This window comes from Fundulus heteroclitus, chromosome 4 (assembly GCF_011125445.2).
Source record: "Fundulus heteroclitus isolate FHET01 chromosome 4, MU-UCD_Fhet_4.1, whole genome shotgun sequence".
Taxonomy (NCBI): domain Eukaryota; kingdom Metazoa; phylum Chordata; class Actinopteri; order Cyprinodontiformes; family Fundulidae; genus Fundulus; species Fundulus heteroclitus.
In genome coordinates this window covers 21,085,133-21,110,124 of record NC_046364.1, presented here as the reverse complement: position 1 = coordinate 21,110,124, position 24,992 = coordinate 21,085,133, and the positions used below count along the sequence as shown (strand labels likewise).

The following is a 24,992-nucleotide window of genomic DNA, read 5'->3' as shown; positions in this document are numbered from 1 at the left end:
CAACACTGATGGAGACGGGAGCTCAGCTGGATCAACTTTCCATATCCAGAACAAAAGTGGCGTGAAAAACGTGTCCGACGATGATCCTTCTACACCGGCGTTTTGTTAGAGACGCGTCGGGATCGCCGATTTAATTAAACAAAATGCCGTTAGCAGCTAGACAGGAGTCTGGAAGAGCTTTTCTGTGATTGATCGCCTCTCTGTGTTTAAGAGAGGAGATGATTGTTTTAAAACAAAAAAACTTTAAGCCGTCTTTATTCTCTCTCACGTTAGCGGTTGTTGGCGCAGCCTGTTTATTTTCTGTAGCGATAGTCGACCCCTACCTTAGCGTCGGGACGTCCAAAAGTCTTCAAGCTTTCCTACATCCAGCATGTTCCACATCAGCCGCAAGCAGACGCCTCAGATGGCTAAAACAGAGCAACTCCGTTGGAATAAGCCCAGCCTCTCTGCTGTCTGCTCGTTGTCCGGGTCTCAGCCAAGTGGAAGTGAAGACCCCCATAGAAAGCTGTGTTCTGCTTGCTTCATGCCAGCTTTTGTGCTTCTTTTGGCTTCGTTTTTAAACGCCGCGGTCCGCATCGATCCTGAAGAATTGGGTTTCGCTTGGGAATAGCTTCTACCGACCGCTGTCTCCTGCTAGCGCTCACAGATGGTGCGTTCACTGACCAGAAATGTCTCGTTTATGTAGCTTCCCGCTGGTCAGAGCTGATCAGAGTATAACCCTACAGAGGGCTGCTGCATCAGGACACTTTCATGCGTCCATCTTAGCCACTTGTTGATGAAACGGCTGTTTTTAGACGCTATTCCGTTTTTGTTTGGTGTTGTTAATCGTTTCTAGATGCATTCAAAGATCTGTTTAGAGTACATCTTGTTTTTTAAAGCTTTCAAAGTTTGTTTTTTTTCTCCTGTGAACCATAAATAAAAACCCATGCCAGATATTAACAATTTCCTACAAGCTGTTAATCTTAAAACGGACATGGTATGAAAACCGTTGTATTCTTTCGGGTTTGAAGGTCTTTTACCGGACTCGCCCCCGCGCGTCTTTGACCGCATGGGCCGTTACGCAAGCAGCTTTTTAATCAGGCTCAACACAAATCTCTCAGCTTCGTCTGCGCTCCGTGTTGGCGGTGGCGTGCTGAGGTTTAAACGACGGCCAAAAGATGATTAAAATTTCAAAACTAAACGCCAACCGTTACTGTAAAATAAGTTACGGCGGTAAGCTGTGACGCAAACCATCGTTGGTGGCGATTAACCACAAACGCACACGGTGTGAGTTAACAGAGAGCTCCTCTGGGGGCACATTGTGGAGGCGTTGAGCACGTTGCTGATTAACTGCAGCGTGGGGTTAAGTTAATTTCACACTCATCACAGCGATCCCTTTTCCTTCTCTCCGTCGTCTCATTTGATCCCTTTCGGACCGACAACCAGCCCTGAAGGGGAATCAGGTGATTAGTTTATTACCCTCACCTCTGAGCATGGCAGTCAGGCTGTCGATGATGGTTATTGGAAAGCTCTGCCCCGCCCACAGTGAGCTAGATCCTTAACAAGACCGGATTATGGCTCACAGGCACCGTTGCACAGGTAAAGTGCGTGCTGCGTCATGAAAGCCAAAATAGAAGATGGCTTTGTGCAGTTTTACATGTGAAAACCGGTTTTACGGTTCAGCGCCACGAAGGATCGACCAGATGAAGAGCAACGTTGACGTAATGTGTTGAGCTTCCTGTTGTCTGCTGACGCCTGACTCCCTGTGTTGACAGCCTGAAGGAGAAGGTAGCTTCCTTTCTTGAAGCTTCCTTTTTGTGCTTCCTGGGGCTTTATTTAAAAAAAAAAGGTCTGAGTCTTCTCTACTCAGCAATACCCAATACAGTCACACTGCAAAAACGGATCTAAAAATAAGCAAAATGTTCTTAAAATGAGTGTTTTTGTCCTAGTTTTCAGCAGGTAAACAATATTATCTGCCAATAGAATGAGTATTTTGACCCCTAAATAAGATAATTAGATATACTGCACTTGAAATAAGATGATGGAGATGAATTGTTCCTATTTTAAGTGCAAAAATGTTTTCTATTGGCAGATCATCTTATTTACCTGCTCAAATCAAGGACAAATGCACTAATTTTAAGAACATTTTACTAAGTTTTAGTTCCGTTTATGCAGTGCATCTCTTTGACTTGGTCTACTCATCGGCGTAGACGTAATAACCGGGATCATTTAGGTACAGTCCTGCTATAAAAAAACCAAAACGATGTGAGGAGTTTTCTGCTGCCAAGCATAGAATGTGTTTCTCGGCGTCTCGCTGCGTTCGGTCCGTCTTGAATCTGACGCAGCTGACCCAATTTTCATGCAGCGTGCCGAGCCGCCTGCCGCTGCTCAGGTTGCACCGGTCCGACTCCCCTCGCAAGGAGTTGGCAGCTGCAGCGGTGGATAGGTCAAAGGGCGCGAGCGTTCACGTTGGAGCGGCTGGCTCTGGTTACAGCGGGGGGGTGGCTGGCCTACTGCCCCACTGTCCTGCAGCTACCAGCGCTCGGCTCACTGAAACCTTTAACATGCTTTCAAAATGACTTCTCTGTTTCTTATTGACAAAATGGAGAGCGTGTGCTGGTTCACATGTTCCAGAGCAAAGATTTATGTTTTAACGTGGGAAGGAGGGGGGGGGCTTAGCGTTTTCCCCCTTTGGCCAACCTGTCAAGTACTCCTTAGCTCCCTCTCTCCAGTTTCTCTTATATAACTGGCATCAGTTTGGTAATGACTTTGCAAAGGACGGCTCTTACCTGGATAAAAAGATTTCGTTGGGAGGGGGGGGGCTGAGATGTATTTGAAAAGGAGCAAAGTGGAAGGCATGCCCATGGTTAGAAGGTTATGTCGCTGGTATTTCACGATAGAAGAGAAGAGGGAGGTGTGAGGAACGGCTGTGAACAGGCAAACCTCCCCATTCTCCCACTTTATGGAGCACCTGGAAGCTGCTGACTGAAACCAGTCTGCAGCGTTTAGCCTCATTTGAATAATCAGAGACTCAAGTAGCCTACTCGAGGACTACAGTTGCTATGGTTGTTGAAGATGAAGAGGGGGGGGGGATACTGACTCTCATTCCTTACCCAGGCTTGTACAGCAGGCCCGGGCCTTCAGCCTGCAGCCCCTCACCCAAGTAGCAAGCCGAAGATCCGCCGCTTGTCGTCGGGTCTGAAAGGTTGTTTCAGTCTTTAAAGTCCGGCGCCTGCTAATGCCTGAAATCTGCTGTTGTGTTGTGGGGAAATCCTGCTGGTCTGGTGGCGGTCTGAGAAATCCTGTTACCTAACTCTGTCAAAATGCCTGTGTTACCGTTGCTTTCATTGTACTGTGCTGAACCAACGCTGTGTGAAAGCAACTTCAGGTTTCTCTGGTGAGGCTGGGCGCGTTAATCGGGTACCGATGAAACTTAAAGTGACGTTGCAAACGTGACTCGAAGATACCTCAGGGTTTCCGCTACATGTATTTGATCGTGACGCACTGCCGTGCCAAATAAAGGCCGCCACACCTTCAGAATGAAGGTTTTCTTTAATATGTTAAAACAATGTAAAGTATATGAGATGCTTATATATCCTATATGATGTATTGCCTATATTTGCACTACCATAAACGTAGTTTGAAATGAATTCAACTAACATTGAAGTTAGAATGTGCTTTATTTTGAAAAACTAACACGTCTGCTTCTTCTTGTCTGGCAGCGGCGCAGTGCACTGCTCTCAGGAGGGAAGGAAATCTAGAGAGGACAGTCCACTGTTGTCCATTTATGTGTTAAAATTCATACGCCATTTTATAAAGGTAATGTTTAGTTGCAAACACACGTAATCAGCATTTTTAATAACATCTTCGTCTTGGCAAAATCTCTCCTACAGCCTGGGTCTCAAATGCATAAACAAATATGCAGATTAGATGATAACGTCTCTCTGTACCTGGAGAGATTGTCAGTATTGTCAAAACAGTAGGGGAGGCCAGTTGCAGACGTCTTCTCGCTCAGCGCGTTGTTTTGACGGTGTCCTACCCCTAATTGTGCCGACGGCGTCTGAATATTAGAGACGTTCTTCACGCTGACTCACCGTGTGAAGAACAACGGCCCAGAGGATCTGTTTACTGGGCTCCAGGTTAATGTTTTGCTCCAGGTGCACTGGTGCCATCAACATTTGACAGATGCATAGTCATGTGACGATCATCAGCCATTAGTAATACACAGTCTTAGTCAAATGGGTACAAAACAAATTATTAGTCAATTTGGTCTGCAAATATTGTTGTTGTTATTGTTATGTATTACTTTATTCTTCACTTGCTCACAACAAATAGCATCTATGTTGCATTAAACTCTTTCATAATGGAGCAACCTGTCTTCAAAACAGGTCGGCCCAGAGAGTATCATCCCTTACCTGTACAGAGTCCGCTAAATAACACAAAAGCGTTAGAGAATGTGAGTAATATAGCAAAAAATTTCTTTATTTTTAGAACAATTGCATCATTTTGACAGTGAAAGGACACGAGACGTTTTTCTGCTGGACGACTGAACGTGTTTAACTGCCTTATTTCTGTCTGATGGGCAGTTTCTGGCTCTTTCTGGCGATCAACAAAGTTAACACATTCTGCTACTTGTGGTTAATAAACAAGAAATGTTTGAGCAGCCGTTCACAGCTAGCAGAGCAGATCCTTTAAGCTCTTTTAACACACGTCTAAATTGGAGATTTCCAGATGGGAGCACATTTTAAGGCTCCTGTTGGGGAACGTTACGGGGGTTGCTTGTTGCGCTCCGACATCTCCGGGTTGTCTTGTAGTCCTGACGGGAAATCCCCGGCTTTGGAGTACATCTGCCGTGTGGCTGTTTCTGAGAAAACGGCTGATCTTTAAACCGCCTCGTACCAAAAGCCCTGTTGGGATATTGTCAGTCTTTCTGTGTCTAACCAGAGCGTCTGCTAAAATGCGACTCGTCAATGAATCTCCCGGTGGAGACGAGTTAAACAGACAAAGCAGGGCGTTCAGGTTGTCTGCTGCCTTCCTGCTTGTTGTGTACACATCACAACCTGAGACGTACACAGCAGCCGTTTTGGTGCCAATACAGAGTTCTGTTTTTGTTCAAGGTCTGGCCTGCCGCTCTTATTCGGATTATTTTACAGAAGAAAGCGACGCATCAAAGAAAAAACATTAGTTTTTTTTAGATTTGAGTATAGCAAAAAAGTAAAAAGTTAGATTATTCTCATTTATGCATCAAAACCGTATGTCCCAAGTTTGATCGATTGTTTAAAAACCGAAGAAATACAGCATTAAAATGCTGTTTGATGCATTTATTGGCTAAAAATGGTGGGAGTGCTTTGTTTTAATTTGATTTAAAGTGATGGATTGCTCTGGATCTGGCCCGCGCATCACCGATGACTGGTTGGACGACTTTAATCACGCCATTGGTGAATCTAAGGAAAACGGTCCTGATTTTTAGCTGAAAACGACGTACCAAATGTTAGAAGTTCCAGTGCAACCAAGCAAAACAAAAACAAAAAAAACCTGTCGCACTCGACAGGGTTCTGATCGCAAATTAGTCACCCTCTGGAGGCCGGCTTTGTTTCCACAAACAACTATAATTGGACGTGTAAACATAGAGCCTGGGAGCGTGACTCAAACGTAAAAAGCTCTACTTCTTAAATAGGTTTCCATGATGTGCCAGAATTGGTCGGGGGGGACAAAAGCTCCCTCAGGTTTTTCTTTTTTTCTCTCAGAAGTTCACCGCTTGTTTGCCATATGACTTCAGTAGTATGTGAGCTGCTCAGCTGGTAAAAAACAGCTCAGTTTTTTCCCCTAGAGATAATAGGAGTTGGGGGGGGGGGGGGGGGGCAAGGTGGCGCGTCGGCCTGGGATGAGTGTGTGTTTTTCTGCTTCTGGCAGCAGGACTTTAATGAAAGCTGAGTTAGAAACGGAAGAGAGGTTCTCCTCAGCTGCAACCGTAACGCTCCCTCAGCCAATCAGGGCCTGTTGCTATGTGTGCTGCCAATCTGCCCCTTTGTTATTATAAATGGGGTGTGCGACACACAACTACACACACACACATACACGTCACAGAGTTCAAAGTTTTGAGATAGTGTTTAACTACCCGTGAGAAGGAGGAAAAAAGCTGAAAGTTTTCACCCAACGTAGACTTTTAAAGTACGGCTGCACAGTTGTAGACAAAGGCAAGGCAAGGCAAATTTATTTATATAGCACAATTCAGTACAAAGACAATGCAAAGTGCTTTACATGATTAAAATATAGCAAAATAAAACAGAATAAAAGCAAGTAGGAATAAAATGTAGATAGAAAAAAGAACAAAAAAGTGGTGATTCAGTTAACTAGAACAGTTGAAGGCAATCCTAAACAAATGTGTTTTTAAACTAAGTTTACTGGCCACTGCTGGCAGCGGTGGCGCACGGTTCAGTGTTTCGTTGTTTTTCACCAGCGCTCATTAGCAGCCCTCATGTTCTCTGGCAGAAAGCGCTTTCTTGGCAGACCTCAGCGTCATTTCCTGGGTTTGTGGTCCCATAACACCAGGCAGACGAAAAACAGGAAAGGTGAGCTGTAGAGCCAGCTGACCCTCTTCTGGTGTTTTGCGACCGTCAGCAAACTCCCGTCGTTCCAACCGGCACGGAGAACAAAAGCAGCGCTGTGATGAAGAGCGACAACGCCGCGGACGCACGGGTGCCGCTCAAGACGCGTAAGCAGGATGAACGGAGCAGTTGTTGTTGTGCACGAAGCGAGGACCGCTGTAGCTGCAGGGTCCACATCACATCGCTGCCCACTCGCACGCACAGGGTGGGGTGGGGGGGGTTTGATTGTCTTGATAAACGTCAAGTTGAAACTTTGTCACACACACAAGCAGAGCGTTGAAGGGGAGCTCATTCCCACACACAGACACGCTTCAATCATCCTGACGGGATGAATGCGTCAGCCCCGTTGCCATGGCGCCGCGTGCCCCTCCCTCCCCGGTCAGCCGTGGTAGTGATGGATCACGGGAGGACTTCAGGAGGAGAGGAGTGGTGTCATGTACCCGTTCCCACTTTCTGCAACAACTTTATTATTTTTAATGGGAAGAGAAAGTTGTTGCTGCGTTGTTATTGCGTTGCTCATTTTTAACGGGAAGTAGCCACTATGAGCGTCTCGTCGTGTTATAACCGGGATTAAATATACCTCCCGATTTTACAGTATTTATTACTGCCTTTGAGGAAACAGAAAAGCTATAATATTTGTTATTTTTATGTCTATAAACGGTATTGGTGCATGAGCTGGCCAAATATTGCTGGTATATCATCGTGGCTTCGTCACTGTGAGCAATTTTAATACAGCACAGCAGAACGCTGTGGAATGTGACGCGTATAAACATTTTCGGTGCCAGTAATGTACTCAGTGTGTCTGCTGTGAATGTCCACGTCTGACCCAGATTAAAGTGTCCAAAACGCTAAAGCTTGCAGAGAGAGTGCTGTAGCACTCTGTAGAAACACAGCTATGAGGAAAATATGCCGTCGCTAATGATGTTGTCATACCAATGTTAACTAATCTCACCATTGCATGGTTTTATGGGTTTTTTTCCAGCCCTAATCCATAGGAATAAGTAAATAAAATAAAGCCATCTAAATTCTGGAGTCATTTTGAAGTTGTAAAAGATGTTACAAATTCGGCCTGGTACCATCTGAAGAAGGTCTCCAGGATTAAAGAGCTAATGTAGGATAGGATCGTGAAAAACCCCTCCATGCGGCTATCTTTTGTCGAATTGATTTCTGCACCGGTGTCTGGACAGGTTTGCTAAAACAAAAACATTACAGATTTGTTGTCGTATTAGTCTTTCGGACCGCTCGGGTCTTCTGGTTCAGGTCTACCCCGCATCCTTCGACTCAGAACCAAACATGGAAGAGCAGCATCCAGTTCTTCCTGGAAACTACAAAAATGCTGAAACCTTGAGTTAATTTACAGTAAATCAAGGTAAAAAGCCCGTCTAGAGAGGCCTTCTATTTAAACTATTAAGTGAAACATCATTCATTTCACTCTGTAGTCCTGCATCTATTTTCCTTTATTCGGCCACAGCAATGTACTTAAGGTTTCACCACATAGATCTTTGAAAGGTTGCGCTCCTTTATCTTCTGAGACCAACCCTATTTCCAAAGATGCAAAATTGTGTCATAGGCGAGGTAGAAATGTAGTAGCTATCGTTAAGCCAGCTGATGGGCAGTGTGGAGAACTGTGCTGCATAAAGCTCCGGTCTCGTTTCCTGCCGTTCCCCTAAAAGGACTTGCAGCCCTTTTAAAATGGCGACTTTTAAAGCGGGGTTATAACCGGGTACCGGAACCTGCTCAGGCCTGGTTGTATGCAAAGCTGTTCAATTAAAGAAAAGGATCAGGTCGACCTGCTGAACATAAATCCAGTTATCTAATCTAATGGGGATTGCTCGCCTGTTTGCGCTGATTCTGAACAGAAGTTCAGAACGTAAGGCTCTGGCAGTCGTAGCTCAGCCGCAGTACTTTTCTAAAAGCGTTCAACTCTAAAAGTTATCGGTGAGTCAGTTTGGTCATTGGCTGTTTAGTCGATGGGTGAAACCCGGAGTACAAACTCTTGGCTTAAACAAACTCAGCTTGGCTTGTGATCTTAGTATCCTTTTAGGAATGCTACCTGTGTCAAAGAACCTGCAGCACGTGTTTTTCCTGTTTTAAAGTCCTTAGAAAGAATAGTGAGTCAGTCAGAATTGAAACAGACAGGTCATGTATTTAAAAAAAAAAAAAAAGAAAATTTAAAATTGAAAGCCTGATTGGTGAATTTCTAGATTTATATCATGGCGGCCATGACTTGAAGCTATTTTGGAAAGGTGGCCTGTAGTTGATAAACATCCTCTAAAGGAGTGTTGCATAACCATCGCAGGTTTGAAATGCAGATGTTATCATTGTGGATCACAGGCGTCCGAGAAGATGATGTCGCAGGAGTGGACGTGTTAATATGCCGCGTGGCTGCATCTGCACACAGATGGAGAACTGCTGTGTTCTTGTGTTTCTCCCACTGTTCGCGTTCCAGACTGACACCTCGGTCCCCCGTGGTCAGGCATTCATGGAAAGGTGGTATTAAAATATTTAATTTATCTCAGGTGGTATAATGTAAACTAGTTGGGCCTTAAGGACCATCTGGGTTCTGAAAACGCTGTCATGCTGCAGAACGGACCACAGAGCAGGAAAAAGACGATTCACACGGCGGCAGAAATGCAGGTGCCGGATCTGCTGACGCGTCAAAGCACCTGCTTTGCCATTAGTGCATTTGAATACTTTGAAAGTGGGTCAGTGCTCTCAGAGTCATATGACAGAACTTCTTGTCCAATATTTTATAAAGAAACAACCAGACCCGACTGACGCTTTATACCAGAGGTCAAGCCGCAACGCTAGAACGGAAAACGGCATCGCAGCACAAGGAGGAGATGGTAGAAAGAGAGGGCCCGGTGATTATGACAGTCGTAGGACGGTTTTACTAAAAGCTAAACGGCAAAGTGCTACCTCAGTTGAGGAAGAGTCCTGTGCCCTGCCTTGTGGTGAATGTTACCGTCTCTGTGGACTAGTAAATGAGCTGCCTGAGCTGCGCTCCAGGAAGAACTAATGTCCTTCCACGTTAATAACAGCAAGAACGCAGAAAGTCTCGTCTGCGTTTGAGCAAAGCCAGGTGTATTTTCAAAGTTTCACACTAACATTCGCTGCGTTGTAGCGTTCAACCTCATGCCCGCCGCTTAAGCCTTTTGTTAACTAGCGTCGCTGGAAGGCGTCATAAAAATTTGCGTAACATTTAATTCCAAGAACAGATACTTTGAAGTCAGGCGGGCAGTGCTCTGCAGAAAACGGGAGGTGCAAAATTATTTCCATATTTATCTCACTGGGGGGCTATGGAAAGAAAATTTAGCATGAAACTGTCAGTGAAATCTCGCTTTCTACCTCTTTACAGTAATCAGCACCATGAAATGATGATAAATATAACAGAGCAGTCGGGGGCCAGCTTGAGCTGATAATGCTGTGTAACAATAGGACAGCCGAGGAAGTACCGTAAAGCTGCTCTGTTTTACGCTTTTGAACGTTCAACCTCCGTCTGGTGACACTCTGGGTTTAGAAATCTCCTCTAAGAATCAACATTGTCTACACACAAACACCAAGACCGCTGTTGTTAAAATGCATGATCAGCATTTTTAAAAGGGTAAAACCCTTATTTACAGCAGCTGCCCTTTCACTCACACGGCGTATTGTTGCATTGGTTCCTGTTATAGATAACTGGTGACCACTCACAACAGGAAGGCTAGAAAAGAAACGCTGTTGAATGCCGTTCTTATATCTTCTTATACTAAAGTTCTTAAAAAGACTTGGGGAATCAAAAGCCTCTGCCCTTGTTTTGCCTTGATTTAAAATCTGAAATGCTTCATACGCACAAACCAACGTATCGTCAGCATGGATTTTATGATGCGAACAGAGAGAGAGAGAGAGAGCTTTTAACGAAGACCAAAAAGAAGCAGTCGCTTCAAAAGTGCGACTGCAATTTTAACTATTGTGTTGATACACCTTCGGTTGAATTGTAGTAGTTAAGAGAAGATTTCATTCTAAAAATGTTTTGAAATTTAACATTTGAGAAAATGCAGAGAAACGTCAGCGATTCCTGCGTTTTATAGAGCCTGAACAGAGAGGTCATGCCTGGCAGGATTGAAAAGCGAATTCCTCCTGCTGTAAAGGATGATGATGCTACGTCTGCCGCGGAGGCATAAATTAATATCCACCTTTTTTATTGTGAGCTGCTTTAAGAACATCTGTTCCCAGGGTTGATCAAATTTGCAGCAACGTTTAACCTTGTGAGTTTGGTTGTGTTCGAAGGCAGATTGTGTGTGCGTAGAGTTGCCACACCTCATGGAGCCCAGCAGACTGCTGCCTGCAGATTGCCTTAATACGCAGCCTTTCAGCTGCCTGGTTATCTAAAGCCCGCAGGCCCCCCAAGAAATCAAATGGCCCATTCATATCAGCTTAGGACCTCAAACCATTTTAAACACAGCGTTGGCATTTTTCAGTCTGTGAAACACTCCTTGAGAAAAAAAAAAAAAAGAAGTTTAATTATTTATTCATCTTGAAAACATTGACTAGGCCCCACCAGAGCAGTTAAAGCTTTTAATGTGTTGCTAAAGTGGAGCTCATCCATTGATGTCGAGAGTTATTCATTGTTTTTCAGCCGGTTTGGCCACAGCACAACAAATCAGAGCAGCAGGCAACAATAAAAACACTTTAAAATTGCTTCTGTATATGTTAGAATGTGATTTACTGACGCGATTCTTTAGGTAAAGATAGGGCAAAATTAATTATTAGTTCTCAAAATGATTGTTTCACAGAAATTAATAGCATTGTTCTGATTTTAGCAGCTTTTACGTTGTGATAGATAGATAGATAGATAGATAGATCTTTTTGTTTCTTATCTATGAGGACTTTAATGTTTTAGGCCAGTCACAGGGAGGCTTAATGATCAGATCAAACAAAGCATTTGTAGATCTATAATAGTCTGTATTATTCTGACGCTTTACTGACAAAGCTAGTAACTGCTCAGTACAGATTTTTCATTAAAGCAAAGGTCGTTGACCATTGAAAGGGATCATTGTTAAAATGTAATGTTTTCTGAATAGCTTAGAGCACTCTGTGCTGGCTGAACATAGGACAAAGGAAGATGGGCGCGGTGGCCATATGGATGCTTGCATAGCGTTCAGACTAGCTGCCAGTGTGCGCATGAAAACATTTGTATGTAGGGAGAATACAGCAGAGGAGCAAACAGGCAGCGATTGTGTGGCCACAGCGCTGGGATTAATGGGTCATCATATCTGAATGTGTGCGACTCTATTGCCTCCTTCTGTTTTCCCATCTGTCTCGCTGTCGAAGCAACAACACTCCCCCGATGGTAAGCGTAAAAAACATATTCCAGCTACATGCGTTCAGTGAAAAGTGATCAGCGTCATGCTCCGCTAGCTCTTCACAAGTATCCGGCAGTTTAATGGGGAGTGCGGCACGCTATTCGGTTCAGTTGACTTTATTGATACAGTGCCAAATCACAGCAAATGTCACGAGGCGTTTTGCTTAAAAGCAAGCTGGCCTGATTTTAATCCCATTAAAATGTGTCCCAGTCAGTCAGTTTCAGGCTAGTAAGTAAAAATGTTGTCGGTCCAGGGAAACCAGCGACTGACAGGATTGACGGGAGTTGGAGAGAACCGGAAAGAGGACACTGATGCTGTTGAAGAAGAGCACCTGCCAAAAGAAAATGAAAGCCACATTTCTTCACTACAAATGCAAGAATGAAAAGGAAGACTGTGAAGAAAAGGCGAACCGTCTGCACCCAGCCCTCCGACGGCATAGGCCAATGGCAGCATAGCTGAAGATGTCGCTCAGAGATCGACCGATACAGGGTTTTTAGGGCCGATACCCATTATTCTGACATCAGTCTAACAAATCCCCAACATGTGCTGCTGCTTTGCCCAAGTAGTTTTACCTTCCTCCATTTACATCATAAAAATGACACAATGCTAACAAATGTTACACAGGTCTCAAAACTTGCGTTGAAACCAGCTGATGTTAACAATCTGCTTCAGGCCGCCGTTTAAAAGGTACACAGGAAAAAAAAAAAACGCGTCACAACTCTTCATTAAGTGCAGCGCTTTGCTCGCACTTAATGAACGTGTCACAGCAAAAAAGAGCTTCTTTAGCTCAATGGGGAAGAGGAGGAGAAAAAACACTGACCTCCGCTGCAGGGTATGGACATTATTTTATGTAAAGTTGGAAGCTGTACTGGCAGTGATTAGTAATTATTTGTATGTGGATACATGATTCTCCATGGGAATGAACACACGCCCAGCGGTGGCAGCTGGCCAGCTGGAGATCAGCAGTGGGTTTTCAGACACAGAAACAGACACACATCGCGGTTCCCTCCTGCTTACGGTGAGGCAGGCAGACTTTCAGAGGCCAGAAACAGCAGAATCAGACGGCTCAAAAGTTAAAAACTTCTTTTCAAACGTCTTTGACACCCAGTCTTAGAACATCACCAGCCACTCTCTGCCAGCGAGGGAGTGGTAATCTATGCGCTTCAGGTGATCTCAAGGTACGGCTGCTAAATGCACTAATGGATCAGCTGATACGATACAGGGAAAAATATCGTCCGGCCGATGTATCGGTCAACTTCTACTTGTGTTAGTCCAAATTAAAAGTTTCACGTCCCTATTTGAAGCTGGGAGCTGGTTCCGCAGAAAAGGAGCGTAGAGACCAGCAGCTCCGGCAATTTTCATATCCTGATGCTAAAGTATTGCCGTCGTCCAGCGCAGAAGTTAGAAATGGATTCACCAGATTTTCCTACATTACTCTTGGACAGGATGTTCTTAATTTTGGGAATGAAAGAAGTTTCAGAAAATTGTTTGGTTTAAGAGTTGAGGTCAGGGTTTATCTTTCTGACCATTTCAATGGATGGTGTTTAGATGGTCGTTGAAATTATGTCCAAATTTGGCAGCAGGAAAATAAGGGATCCAAGCTTTTATGCCTTTGCGATATGTTTGTACAGTGTGTGTATAAATAGATGAAGAGAAGCGGTGCCAGCGTGGTACTGTGTGGAACTCCATTACTAACTCTGGTGTTTGATTAACACGATTCACAGCAGCCCACGGCTGATCCCCGAATTTCCTGCACCACGTTCTAAACTCTCTAGAAGCACATTAAGGTCCATTGGATCAAATGTAGCACTGAGATCCTACAGGACAAGTACAGGCACGAGTTCATTGTCTGAGAACATCAGCAGCCAAGGCACTAACATGTCCGACTTTTTTATTTGCCTATCTGATGGCTCCCAGCGGGGAGGAGTCATGTAAACATGAGTGTTGGCATGTTTACTTTGAAGAATGAGCTTGTTTGGCTATGAAGGCTGACCCCTCTGCTCCTGCCCTGGAGGCCCGTTTTCCATCCCACATGACTTTGCTCTGGTCTTTCAGCTGTAGGACGCAGAGGGAGGGGATGCAGGACGGTGCACACGTGTGCTCAGCCTGCGGATCTTTACAACCTCTGCTGTGCTTCGTAGCAGGTCCACACAGGTCCAGTGATAAGATGCCGCAGTGTTAGTCCGACCTGTTATCTAATGTAGGACAAGGAAAGAGGAGCAGGAAATGGTTTTTCATAGTGTGTTTGTGTGTTTTGACTCTGAGCCCTTACTCGGTGTACACATTAGTAAAGCTTCATATGTAAACACTGGAACTGGACCCTATCATGGATTCATAGTTTGAATGTTTGTGCTCTGTATTAGTTTCTATGGTGAGTGGTGTGGATCAGTGGAATTGGGGGGGCGCGAACAGACTCAGTGACATCATGTTGTAACGGAAAAGCTTACACACAGGGAAGATTGAGCGTAGATCCCCTACTTCAACGTTTTCACCGACTAGGGATGGGTTGGGACAAGATTCTATGCTAACCTGGAGGAGAACTACCACAGTAACTTGGTAGTAAAGCAAAAATATCAAATTAAATATTACGTGTTGGCTATTAGTGATATTGGTTTAAGCAACATTTATTCATTTTGATTTTAAAATTGAAAAAATACTGGCTAAATTTAGCAAACGTGCTGGTTAGTATTTTGGAGACTGGTGGATAATGCACAGAGCAGTGATAAGCCAGTGCAGAGAAACCATACGGTTGAGTCATGGCGGCTGCAGAAATGCAGATTTCCATCTTGGTGTTGTTGCGTTCTACACCAGGATCTGCTTTAAGCCTTGTTGAGGCTGTCTTCTCAGGTTATCTGTCTGTGGCCACAGAGCACAATACCTTAATGAATGGCAGCTCTGATCTGGGCTGACTGGGCCTCTCAACCAAAGCCAGCATCAGCTGGCCTTTGTCCACCACTGCATGTGTGTGTTTTAGTTGTTGTTTTCCTTGGGTGTCGGTTTCCAGCTACCTGCCAGTATTTGATGCATGTTCTTGCCATGTGCGCCGTAGCAGCTGGATGCATTGCTTTCTGACGCCCAGTGTGCACAAATGAATCCAGGCTCTGTGTTCGCTTTTTTTTTTCTTATGTTTTGCATACCAGAGGCTGTTTTCCTCGACTTCCTCAGGTCTTCTTAGACCCTCCTGCCCCCACCAGCACCACCTTCCCGCTCCTTTGACCCAGTCTCCATCAAAGTGCTTTAATCTAACCCTGATCTGTGGAGCGGGGAGCCTTGGCCGTTTATAGCCCACCGTCATGTATAGGCAATGGACCGTGACCTTGAATGTTGACCGTTGTCATATATTGCTCCCCCACTCCTCTCTCCTGCACTCCCACTGCTGCTCTCTGGCTCCTTTTTGTTTGGACTTTTCTGATTTTAGCCCATGAAGAAAAGGGGATTGTCCGGGGATATAGCCTCGCTCTCTCTCGGTCTCTCCTTTTCATCCTGCATTTATTTAGCCTACAGCTGGCTAACAGACCCCATTCACCTCCCCTCCTCCTTCCCCCATCCCTCCTTCCTTCGTGTTTTGTATCGGGCTGTCTCTCTCCACATGCAGCAGCAGCAGCAGCAGCTCAGAGCCCTGTAGGAGGAGTTCCCTCAGAGGGATGTTCGTGACTGGCTGGCTGAGAGGGGTGCTTGCGTACTCTTCTGCAGAGCCAGCTGAGGGAGATTCTGTTTTAGCAAGGCCAGCTCTTATGGGCTGTGTGCATCTGAGTGTATTCTGCACCTCTGTCCTTGTGCAAACCTGGCGTGTTTAAGTAGAAAAGAGAGAGAATTTTACCTTTTCAGTTCAGGTTGACGCTGAATCAAATATTTAGAGCCCTCAAGGTTACAAGCAGGGAGCCTCTGCACATCAGTGCGCCGTCTAGAGAGACAGCTGTGAATTGGCTTTTCCAGGCTGCTGTGAATCACATGACCTAATGTGGGATTAAGGGGGTTCTCTCTGGAGGAGTGAAGGAAGCGGGATGCAAAATTGGCCCTGTGACCGTCTAAAATGCATCATGCATTTTATGTTTGATAATTGAACTCATTAGTATGTAAAGTTCCAATAACAGGAAAGGCATCCAAGTTCATTGACATGTTAGACTGTAAAAAAGTCACTGCAGTTACTTTGCCTAGTAACTAGTTACTTTGGGGCAGTAACTGAGTTAGTAACTCTGTTACCTTTTGGGAGAAGTAACTATAACTAGTTACTTTTTTAAAGTGACTGGACCAACACTGACCCTGAGTATCCTTCACTTAGTAACAGCATCTACCTGAAGAGTGTAGTCAGCCTTGATGGTGCCCAGCTATGGCTCTGTATCTGGTCAGAAAAAGATGTTTTCTTTTTAGTTTCCAGCCAACCAGGTACTGGACAGGACCAATATCAATCATTCCTGTCAGATTTTGATTTCTTTCAGCATATTTTTTCTTTCTTTCTGGCCACAGCTTAGGTCTAATGACCTTTTTATTGCACACAGTCATTGTTGTAAGTATTGTTCGCTACAGCCTGTGAAAGCCAGGTTAATGTTCCATTTAAATCATCCTCAAGCCTGTTTGTTGAGCTCCTTTCCGACTGTCATTTTAGCAAAGCTGTGGAGGAGCAGACCCTTCTTCACCACTGAAGGCTTCAGTCTGTCCGGTCAGCCCCACCCACGTCACAGCAGCAGGCTGGTGTAGCACGCCGTCTTTTATCCTGTCCTCTTCTCTGCTTTTGTATCCGGTTGAGTTTTGGGACCGTCATCCGATGAGTACGAATGAAGTCATTATCGGTTCTGCGTGTCCTGGCGTGTTTGTTCCTTCTCTGTGCAAGAGAAGAAATTGATGTGCGGCTTCTCCTCACAGCTCAGCTGACACAAAGCTTCAGAATATGTTCCTTTGAAGCAGACAAACTGGAAAAGTTGTGTCATGGACTGCCTTCCCCCCCACACCCCTTCCTCAAACAAGATTCCCCAGCCACAGTAAAATGACCCCATCCGTCTCAGCAAAAACAAAACACGGGTGGATGTCTGTCGTTGCTAGGGAAGGTTTTTAATGCCCCAGAGGCGCTCACTGAATAGGCGAAGCGTTATCCACATTCCTCCAGCTGTTTCTTTGTTTCACCTTTGCTTCTTTTGTAATTATGCTAACCTTCTGCCTCTCCTTTTCTTTTGTCTCAGATGCAACAGAGGAGTTTTTCGAGTATGATGCTGAGGAGTTCCTGGTGTTCCTGACCTTGCTTATCACAGAGGGAAGGACACCAGAGTATTCGGTAAAAGGCAGGACTGAGGGGCTGCACTGTCCCCCAGCTCAGTCGGGCATGCCTCCTCTTCACAAGCATGAATGCAGCGACAAACTGCCCCAGGTACCAAACCAACACGTACACCACTCGCATATCAGTTGGTTATCTTAACTTTGAAAAGCTGTTCAACCTCTTTCTAGTGGTCCTATGCAGTCTGGAAAAGTTTGGAATGTAATTTCAGGATGTTTTTAGTCTGGATAGCAGGAAAAATCACTTTTATTCCCTTGACTGATTCCACAATGAAACATTTAACAATACAACAACACCATGTATGCCTATTTTATTTTTCTTTCATTACATACTTTTCAACATCTTTCTTTCATTTTTTTCTTCATCGTATACTTCCTTATCTCTGTAATGTCTTCTCTGGATCCTTTCCTTCCTCCTTTCTACCTTGTTTCCTCCTTCCTTTCTTGTATCTGCAATTCTGTCTTCCCTTCCTTCCTCCTTCCTTCTTTCCACCCTTCCTTCCTCGCTCCCTCCCTTCCTACTTTCCTTTTGTTCATATTTCCAGGTTCTGTTCTGTATTGAAAGCCTGCCCAATATAGAAATATTTTGAAGTTGAGTTCTGGAAAATTAAAGCAGGGCTGTGTACGTTTTGACTAAGTATCAGCTTAATTAAAGCTATATTAAATGATTTTTCTTGTCAGTATACAGCACTTGGTGCGTATGGATTCTACGTGCGGGCGACCCTTCTCAAAAACTCACCTATGTTGCTTGAGAGGATCAGCTCCGTGGCTGAATGGGTCATGTGACCTTGAGCTCTGCTCTAGGTCACATGACCATTTTAGGTTACAGCAGTCTGAAAAGTGGTCCACAGTGGTTTGCTATCAGATTCCAAAACGCAGAGGGAGACTGTTTAACTTTGCAAAGCGTGCAGTATTGCCAGCGGCCTTCAGGGGCGTTAAACATTGTATTGTATTTTATTGTATTTATTTATTTGAATTAGGACAATGCACATTCATCAACATGTCAGCATAAAGCATCAATGTAAATATGCCAGAGTTAGCACAACAGCTAATTTGCATCCGTTGTCCTTAGGCAGGTAAGAACAGTGAACATTAAACAAGACACTACAGGAGAGAACAGAGTGAACACAAACACATAAGATGCCAAACACATTAAATCACAATAAAATTATGTTAACAGGCCCATGGAAACAGATCAATTTACCTGTGAACACATGTCTGGTTAGTTTTCAACCAATGTTTCAAGGAGAATTTAAAACGTTTGTAGGTTACACAGCCCCTAACAAGAGCTGACAGTGTGTTCCATACATGGATGTTCCTGTTCTAGCGCCCCTAGTGGTTAAAAGTTACACAGCAGCAATAAATCTGTGAAAGTGTGGACTATGTGTGCAAAGTAAATGGGAACCCTAGTTTTCCTATTTTTGTAAATCTAAATTAAAGCTATTCCTCAAATGAGGGCTGAAAAGTCCCATACCCTCAAAAACTAGGATAGCCGTCATGTTGCTGAATGGAAAACTGTTTAACTTTATTGTAATGCGTCTTTCAGGTATCGATGAATGTTCTAAGAGCCTCATCTGCTTGCCTAACTTCTTAAACGTTGTTGACATTCACTAATGAGCACACACCCTCCCGCTCTGCGTTTGTCCCCAGTGCCGGCAAGCGAGGCGAACCCGTTCGGAGGTGATCTTACTATGGAGAAACAACATCCCCATCATGATCGAGGTCATGCTTCTGCCAGACTGTTGCTACGGTGACGAATGTCCCCCAAGTGACCCCATTAGTGACCCAGTCATCAAACAAGATGCTTTGCTGCTGGAGAGATGGACCTTACAGGCTGTTCCAAGACAGTAAGACACACACAGAGTTGTATTAGTTCATGGCCTATGAAGAAATGTTGTGGATCCCCTAACTTTATCTAGCTTGATCTTTGTCTTGATTTCTTTTGTTTGTTTAGCTCAAACTTTCTTGGAGCTAAAAGAAAGTTTTAGCTCAATTTCAAAATAAGAAGCTTTTGAAATTTTTATCACTCCTTAGAGCTTTAATTGCATAGAACCTGATGGTGATGAGGATTTAGATTGACTGTAAATTTGATGTCATGTTTTTAAAAATCAAATGCTTCTTCCTGTTTTATAATGTAAATATAAATCTAAAGAAATGGTTCAGGAAAAGAACAACACAAATATTTTAAGATAAACATAATTACCTATAGATTACCTGTGTTGTGTATCAGTAGTCGAGCTCCGTCTGAATTCTAATGTCTAAATAAAATGTTTAGTCCAATCCCTGCAGTCTCCTTCACACGGTGTGCTTCAAAGATGTTTTTACTGTTTAACAGTCATGAGTGTTTTTTTTATGATTTAATTTCACTAAACCAAGTGATCCCCTGTGGCGACCGCGACAGGCAGCGCACGGCGGAATGATGTAGGTCAGAGCATATTCATGTCTTCGCCGCTACAGGACCAGAAAATCTGTGTTTCCAGACGTGCTTCAGTCAGTCTGAATGTTGGAGCTAATTTGCAAAGAGAAATGGGCAGAAATCTGAGTCTCTAGGCGTGCAAAGCTAGAAATAACAGAGATTTGCAACTGTAACCGTTGCAGAAGAAGGTTCATCAAAGTTTTCTGCTAAGGTGGGCTGAATATTTGTTAAAGATGTTGCACACCACGTAGCATTTTCCTTCAACATTTGACACGAAACTCTTTATACTTGCTTTCTTTCTATCACTTAAAACCTCTAAGAAATGCATTGAAGTTTGTTGTAGGGTGACAAAGTGTGAAAAAGACTTAAGGAATATGAATCCTTTGGCAGGGCACTATAAATAATGTCCTCCTGAAGTGGAAGCAGGATGTAGGGGGGGGTCATTTGGTTACGGCCTCCGGGGAATCGGCAGCACATCCTTTGGGTCGTTTGTGCTGCATGGATGGGATTTATTCCTGCGCATCCCACGGATCTTTGATTGGATTGGGAGCTGGGGAGATTGGAGGCAGTGGGACAGCTTTTATGTTGTGCTCCTAAAGTCATCCTTGAGCAGTTTTTGTGGCACGGCAGAGCACTTATTACTGCTGTCAGAGGTCGTTGCTGTCAGATGCTGTTACTGTAGATGTTATTTGTTTCCAGCAGCTGGAGATATGACCCAGAAAAATGTGCACCTCAGCATTTTTGACAGAAATTGGAAGAGTTTTTCAAGAAATCTTTTTCAGCACAAAAATCATCAAAAATAAGAAGATCATAACTTAGTCATTTTGGCACGTGTGGGAGTGAGGTAGTGGGATAATTGGCCGTACAGATTGGTCTACTTTCCTAGTAGCACACATGCAAACAGGGGACATTCTTCTTCGGGGGAAAAAACACATCGGGAGAAGCAGACCGTTTTTCTCATTAACCTGACACACTGGCACACTTCCAACCCCTTTTAACTGTGTTTTTAATAGAAGCGGGGATCGTTTCATTGAGGAGAAAACCCTGCTGCTGGCTGTACGCTCCTACGTCTTCTTCTCCCAGCTCAGCGCCTGGCTCAGCGCCTCCCATGGCATCGTCCCCAGAAACATCCTGTACAGGTCAGACATAATGCTCAGTAACGCTGGTGGGAAGGAGGGCTTTCTGGTCCCGCTGAGGCTAAAGGAAAGGCTTGAAATGGAAAAGCAGGACAATTCTTTTTTTCCTACGAATTGGTTTGGAGAACTGCGTTTAGACCTTCGCAGCTCGAGCTCCTTTTCAACGAAGTTGGAATATGGTCAATTATTTTGCTAGTATAGGTCAAAGACTGAAACCCAAACATATTTGTGATACAGAATGATATGTTTTAAGCGTTTAATGTGTTAATATAGATTACCATGGCTTTCAGTTTCTCTGAAAATCTGAGTGCTGCAACGGGCCGTCGCTCAGCGCTGCCAAGTGTGAATTTTCAGAAGAAGCTATATTTTACATTTCATTTAGAGATCCTCAGTAATTCATGCAGGAGGAGCTCAACAACAAGCATTGAGTGTTTATGCTGTATGAGACATTAATCTGGTTTTCAGTAGGTCGACCTTCCTGTGTTAAAATCCTTTATTTCCTGCCCATGGGAGAGGGCATATCCTTAGGAGGCTGGTGTCCAGGTGTGGTGGTGACTAACTCATTTCTGAGAAACTCAAATTAGGCTTTCTGTTAACTTGCAGCCATAATCATCAAAATTAGCAGAAGTTAAATGCTTGAAATATATTATTCTGTCATGAATCTGTATGATGTGAGATTTGACCTGCATTACTGAAATAAACAATATATTGACCTGTAGTTGCAGTTTAACAGTGTTAAATGGGGAGTGGTGGCCTAGTGGTCGGAGCAGGCTGCCTGTCCCCAGGAAAGGGCGTAAGTTCCCGGTTCGAATCCCTCTGATTGCCAGTCTGGGCCCCTGAGAACGGACCCTTAGCCCCAGGATGCTCCCCGGCCACCACAGTGACGGCCCACTGCTCCCCGACGGCTTGAATTTCACTTGAATGTATGTGGCAATGACAAATAAAGATGATTGAAGAAGCTAATTCAGTCTCTTCCCCTCTGCTCAACAGAATCAGTGCTGCTGACGAAGATTTGGTCTGGCAGTTTTCCCAGCCGCCATCCGAGCACATTTTTCCTGTCCCCAACGTATCCCAGAGCGTTGCCCTGCAGGTCCGGGTCCAGTCCCTTCCCCGCCAGCCCACCTATCCCAACCTGGCCTGTAGCATCCACACCGGCCTGCCTCCCATCTACAGCAAGACCCCCAGCCTCAGCCCACACCTCAGTAGCCATGGTGGCCTGCCCACCCTGAAAAAGAGCCAGGAGCCCAGCAAAGACGGCCTCCATCCCAACTCGAACATGTACGGCAAGAGCTCCAACTCCACCTCAAGCCTTCTACTCAACGGATTACCCATCCCTAATCTGCCCATCAACAACATCCCGATTAACAGCCATGCTCACACCGCGGTGTCACATGCGTACGGCAAGAAGAGCCAGGAGCCCAGTGAGACCCACATCTATCACAACGGAGAGCTCCCACAGGTCAACATCCCCCAGCGCCAGGGCTCCCCGCTCTTCTACAAACCCTCTCGCTCCCCCACACCCTCACGCTCTAACTCGCCCTCCCCGCTCCCCTCAAGTAAAGCGGGCAAGTGGTTGTACTCTGCCCTCAATGGCTCATCTGATCCCACCCAGGTGGACGACTACAGCTCCGGTACCAGCAACACCGACCAGTCAAAGGCTCCCATCCCAGAGCCTCTAAGAAGTTTCAAGAACTTATCCATGGCTGAGCCGTCTCGGTGCCCCTCCCCAAGGCCTTCTGGGACTGAAACAAATCCTCTGATTGGCTCCCTGCTGCAGGAGAGACAGGAAGTCATCGCTCGAATTGCACAAAGGCTCAATTTCTGTGACCCGACAGCACCGCCACTTCCCCCGGGCCTGTTTGCGTCTGACAGCTCTCACAAAGCCACGTGGGGCAGCAATCACGACGACAAAGCTGCGAGTAAGACCAAAGAAGCCGAGGCGCACCCTTACGAGTCTGTGGGACGCGCGCGGCCGGCCCTGTTCAACACTCCAGTGACCGAAACCTGCTTTGTCAAGCGGGAGAGCTCCTCCCCTAAACCCGCCGCCTGCAGGAAGCTGAGGATGAGCGAGGCAGCAGACCGGGTGGAGCAGAGGAACGGAGACCTGAAGGAAAGAGAGAAAGAGAGCGTCAGGGACAGCTCCCTCATCGCCCAGGCCGTGCAAGACATCACCCGGCTCATCCAGGAGAGGCTGTCCGTCCCGTCTCTGTCGCCCAGGCACAGCCGGAGCGCCAGCCCGCTGCACCACGTGCACACCACCACCGTCACGCACACCGTGCGCACGTACTCGCACCCCCCGCAAGCATCACACGCCGCCAGCAACGGCTGCGCCAACGGCCATGCACCCAGCCACGAACCTCAAAGAGGCACGACGCACAACGCTGCCTCGCACACGCCCGTTTGCACAAACAAGCCCCAAGCCGGACCCAGGGTGGAACGTCATTCTTCCCGGGCCCAGAATGGTGCTCAGTTTACACTTGAAGAAGCTTCGCTCAACGGTCAGGCCGACGCCCAGCCCGGCCGGCGTTTACGAGCTTCCCCGCAGGAGAGGCTCCGAATCAGGACCCCCAGCAGCCATGAAACCCCCCCTGTCTCCCCCGTCCTGGAGAACAGAGCAAAGAATGGCCAGACGTTCAGCTGGAATAACCACGACGGCAGCGCAGCCACACACTGTTTCAGGATCCATGACAAGAGCCCGCCTCAGACGCAGGCTCAGAGCATTGGTCCAGCCCAGGCCTCTGCTCTGCAGGATGAGAACCAGGCGCCCTCAGAGTCCGGCTCCTGCACGTCCAGTCCAGAAACCACTCCATCGCCTTCAGTCCTCGTAAGCTATTTTTTTTTGACTCCGTTCTTTTCTGGAGCAGCCCTGTAGTCAGACCATGATGTTTACCTTTTCATGGCGGTATCACCGCATTCATCTCTCTTCATTACTGTCCTGCAGCGTCCTCACAGCCCCTCCCCCCTGCGTCCCTGCAACGGCTGGAAGAAACGGAACCGCCACTCTCTGGACGCCACAGCGACGAAGGCCTTCCACCCCTGCACCGGCCTGCCTCTGCTCTCCAGCCCCGTAAGAGACCCGCAGCCGGCCGCTCGTGTACAGCAAGCATCAGAGCGTTCACATGCAGTTCTTAGTGATAAAAACCCATTCCTCACCAGCCACATACAGCCATCGTGCAATTCCTGCCGTTTAAAGTCCTTTCAGACTCTTTAACATGTAGAGCAACGCCATGCTGCCCTCGCCCTACTCGTTGCTGTGCACTGCCAGTCAGCTGGCTTAACGAAGCTACGCCTGCCCCAAGCTTAGAGGGAGGAAAGACTTAGCATAGTGCAGCAGCTAAACTGCCCCACCCTTCACTCCTATCAGGGTAAAGCTTTTTTAAAATGAGCAGCCAATGATTAATGAGATCCTCAATAAATGCAGTGTTTGTTAAGTTTGAAGGCATCTATTTTATTTGCTTAGTTATGTTTTATGTAGAGAATATATATATGTGTTACAGGCATCAGATTTTTCTCCCATGCACTCACACGTCTGTGAACTCAGGGCTGCAGATTCACACTTCAAAAAAACACCGTCATGTGTTATTAATAGAGAAGCTTAAATATTGCTTCTGCCTTTTTTAACACATCCCCGACTGTAGATGACATTCACTGGTGCATGATGGAAATGTTTAAGGTATTTAAGAAGCTGCTGGTTGAATGAAGGACACCCTGGCTGCTCTGCTTTAATCATGTTCCGTGTTCCCGCTGCAGGTTCCTCAGAGGAAAAATCAAACAGGCTACTTTGACCTGGACACCTCTCTGACTGGCTGTAAGGGTTTGCCTTGGGCCTCCGGGAAAAGGTACTCATTTTCTCACCGGGGATCTCTCCTAATGCGGTTCCAAAGCTCGGTTGGTCCACCGGGCCAAGGTCAAATGAGCCGTACGTCACTGATCCAGCGCAGGATCAGTGACGCCTGCCTCTTCTATAAGCTTTCATGCGGTCCGCAGCTGCTTGTGCTTTGCATCTCGATTTTGAAACCGACTTTGTTTCAAATCTGCCCAATGACAGCTCGGCATTTGATGTTGGATTTGTTTGTTTTTGGTTTAAAAGAACGAAAAAGCAACGACGTAGCCGTCTCGTAGGGAAGCCCCAACATGTACCGTCAGGCAGGGATGGGAACAGTGAACGAGTGGGTGGAAGACGCGGCTCGGATTAATTAAAAGATAAAAGGCTTTATTAATATTAGGAAATGACATTTTA

The 24,992-nt window shown here is 45.7% G+C and overlaps 1 protein-coding gene across 2 annotated transcripts in view; it reads left to right on the top strand.

Moving 5' to 3' along the window:
- Window positions 1-24,992, top strand: part of fam214a (family with sequence similarity 214 member A) — a 37,794-nt gene that overhangs the window by 8,606 nt on the left and 4,196 nt on the right. For both annotated transcript variants that reach the window (XM_021309665.2, XM_012850914.3), the window contains exons 2-7: window positions 17,110-17,294; window positions 18,851-19,047; window positions 20,630-20,755; window positions 21,743-23,576; window positions 23,694-23,819; window positions 24,503-24,591. In XM_021309665.2, coding sequence (XP_021165340.2) covers window positions 17,110-17,294; window positions 18,851-19,047; window positions 20,630-20,755; window positions 21,743-23,576; window positions 23,694-23,819; window positions 24,503-24,591 — 2,557 coding nt within the window. The remainder of the gene's footprint in view (window positions 1-17,109; window positions 17,295-18,850; window positions 19,048-20,629; window positions 20,756-21,742; window positions 23,577-23,693; window positions 23,820-24,502; window positions 24,592-24,992) is intronic.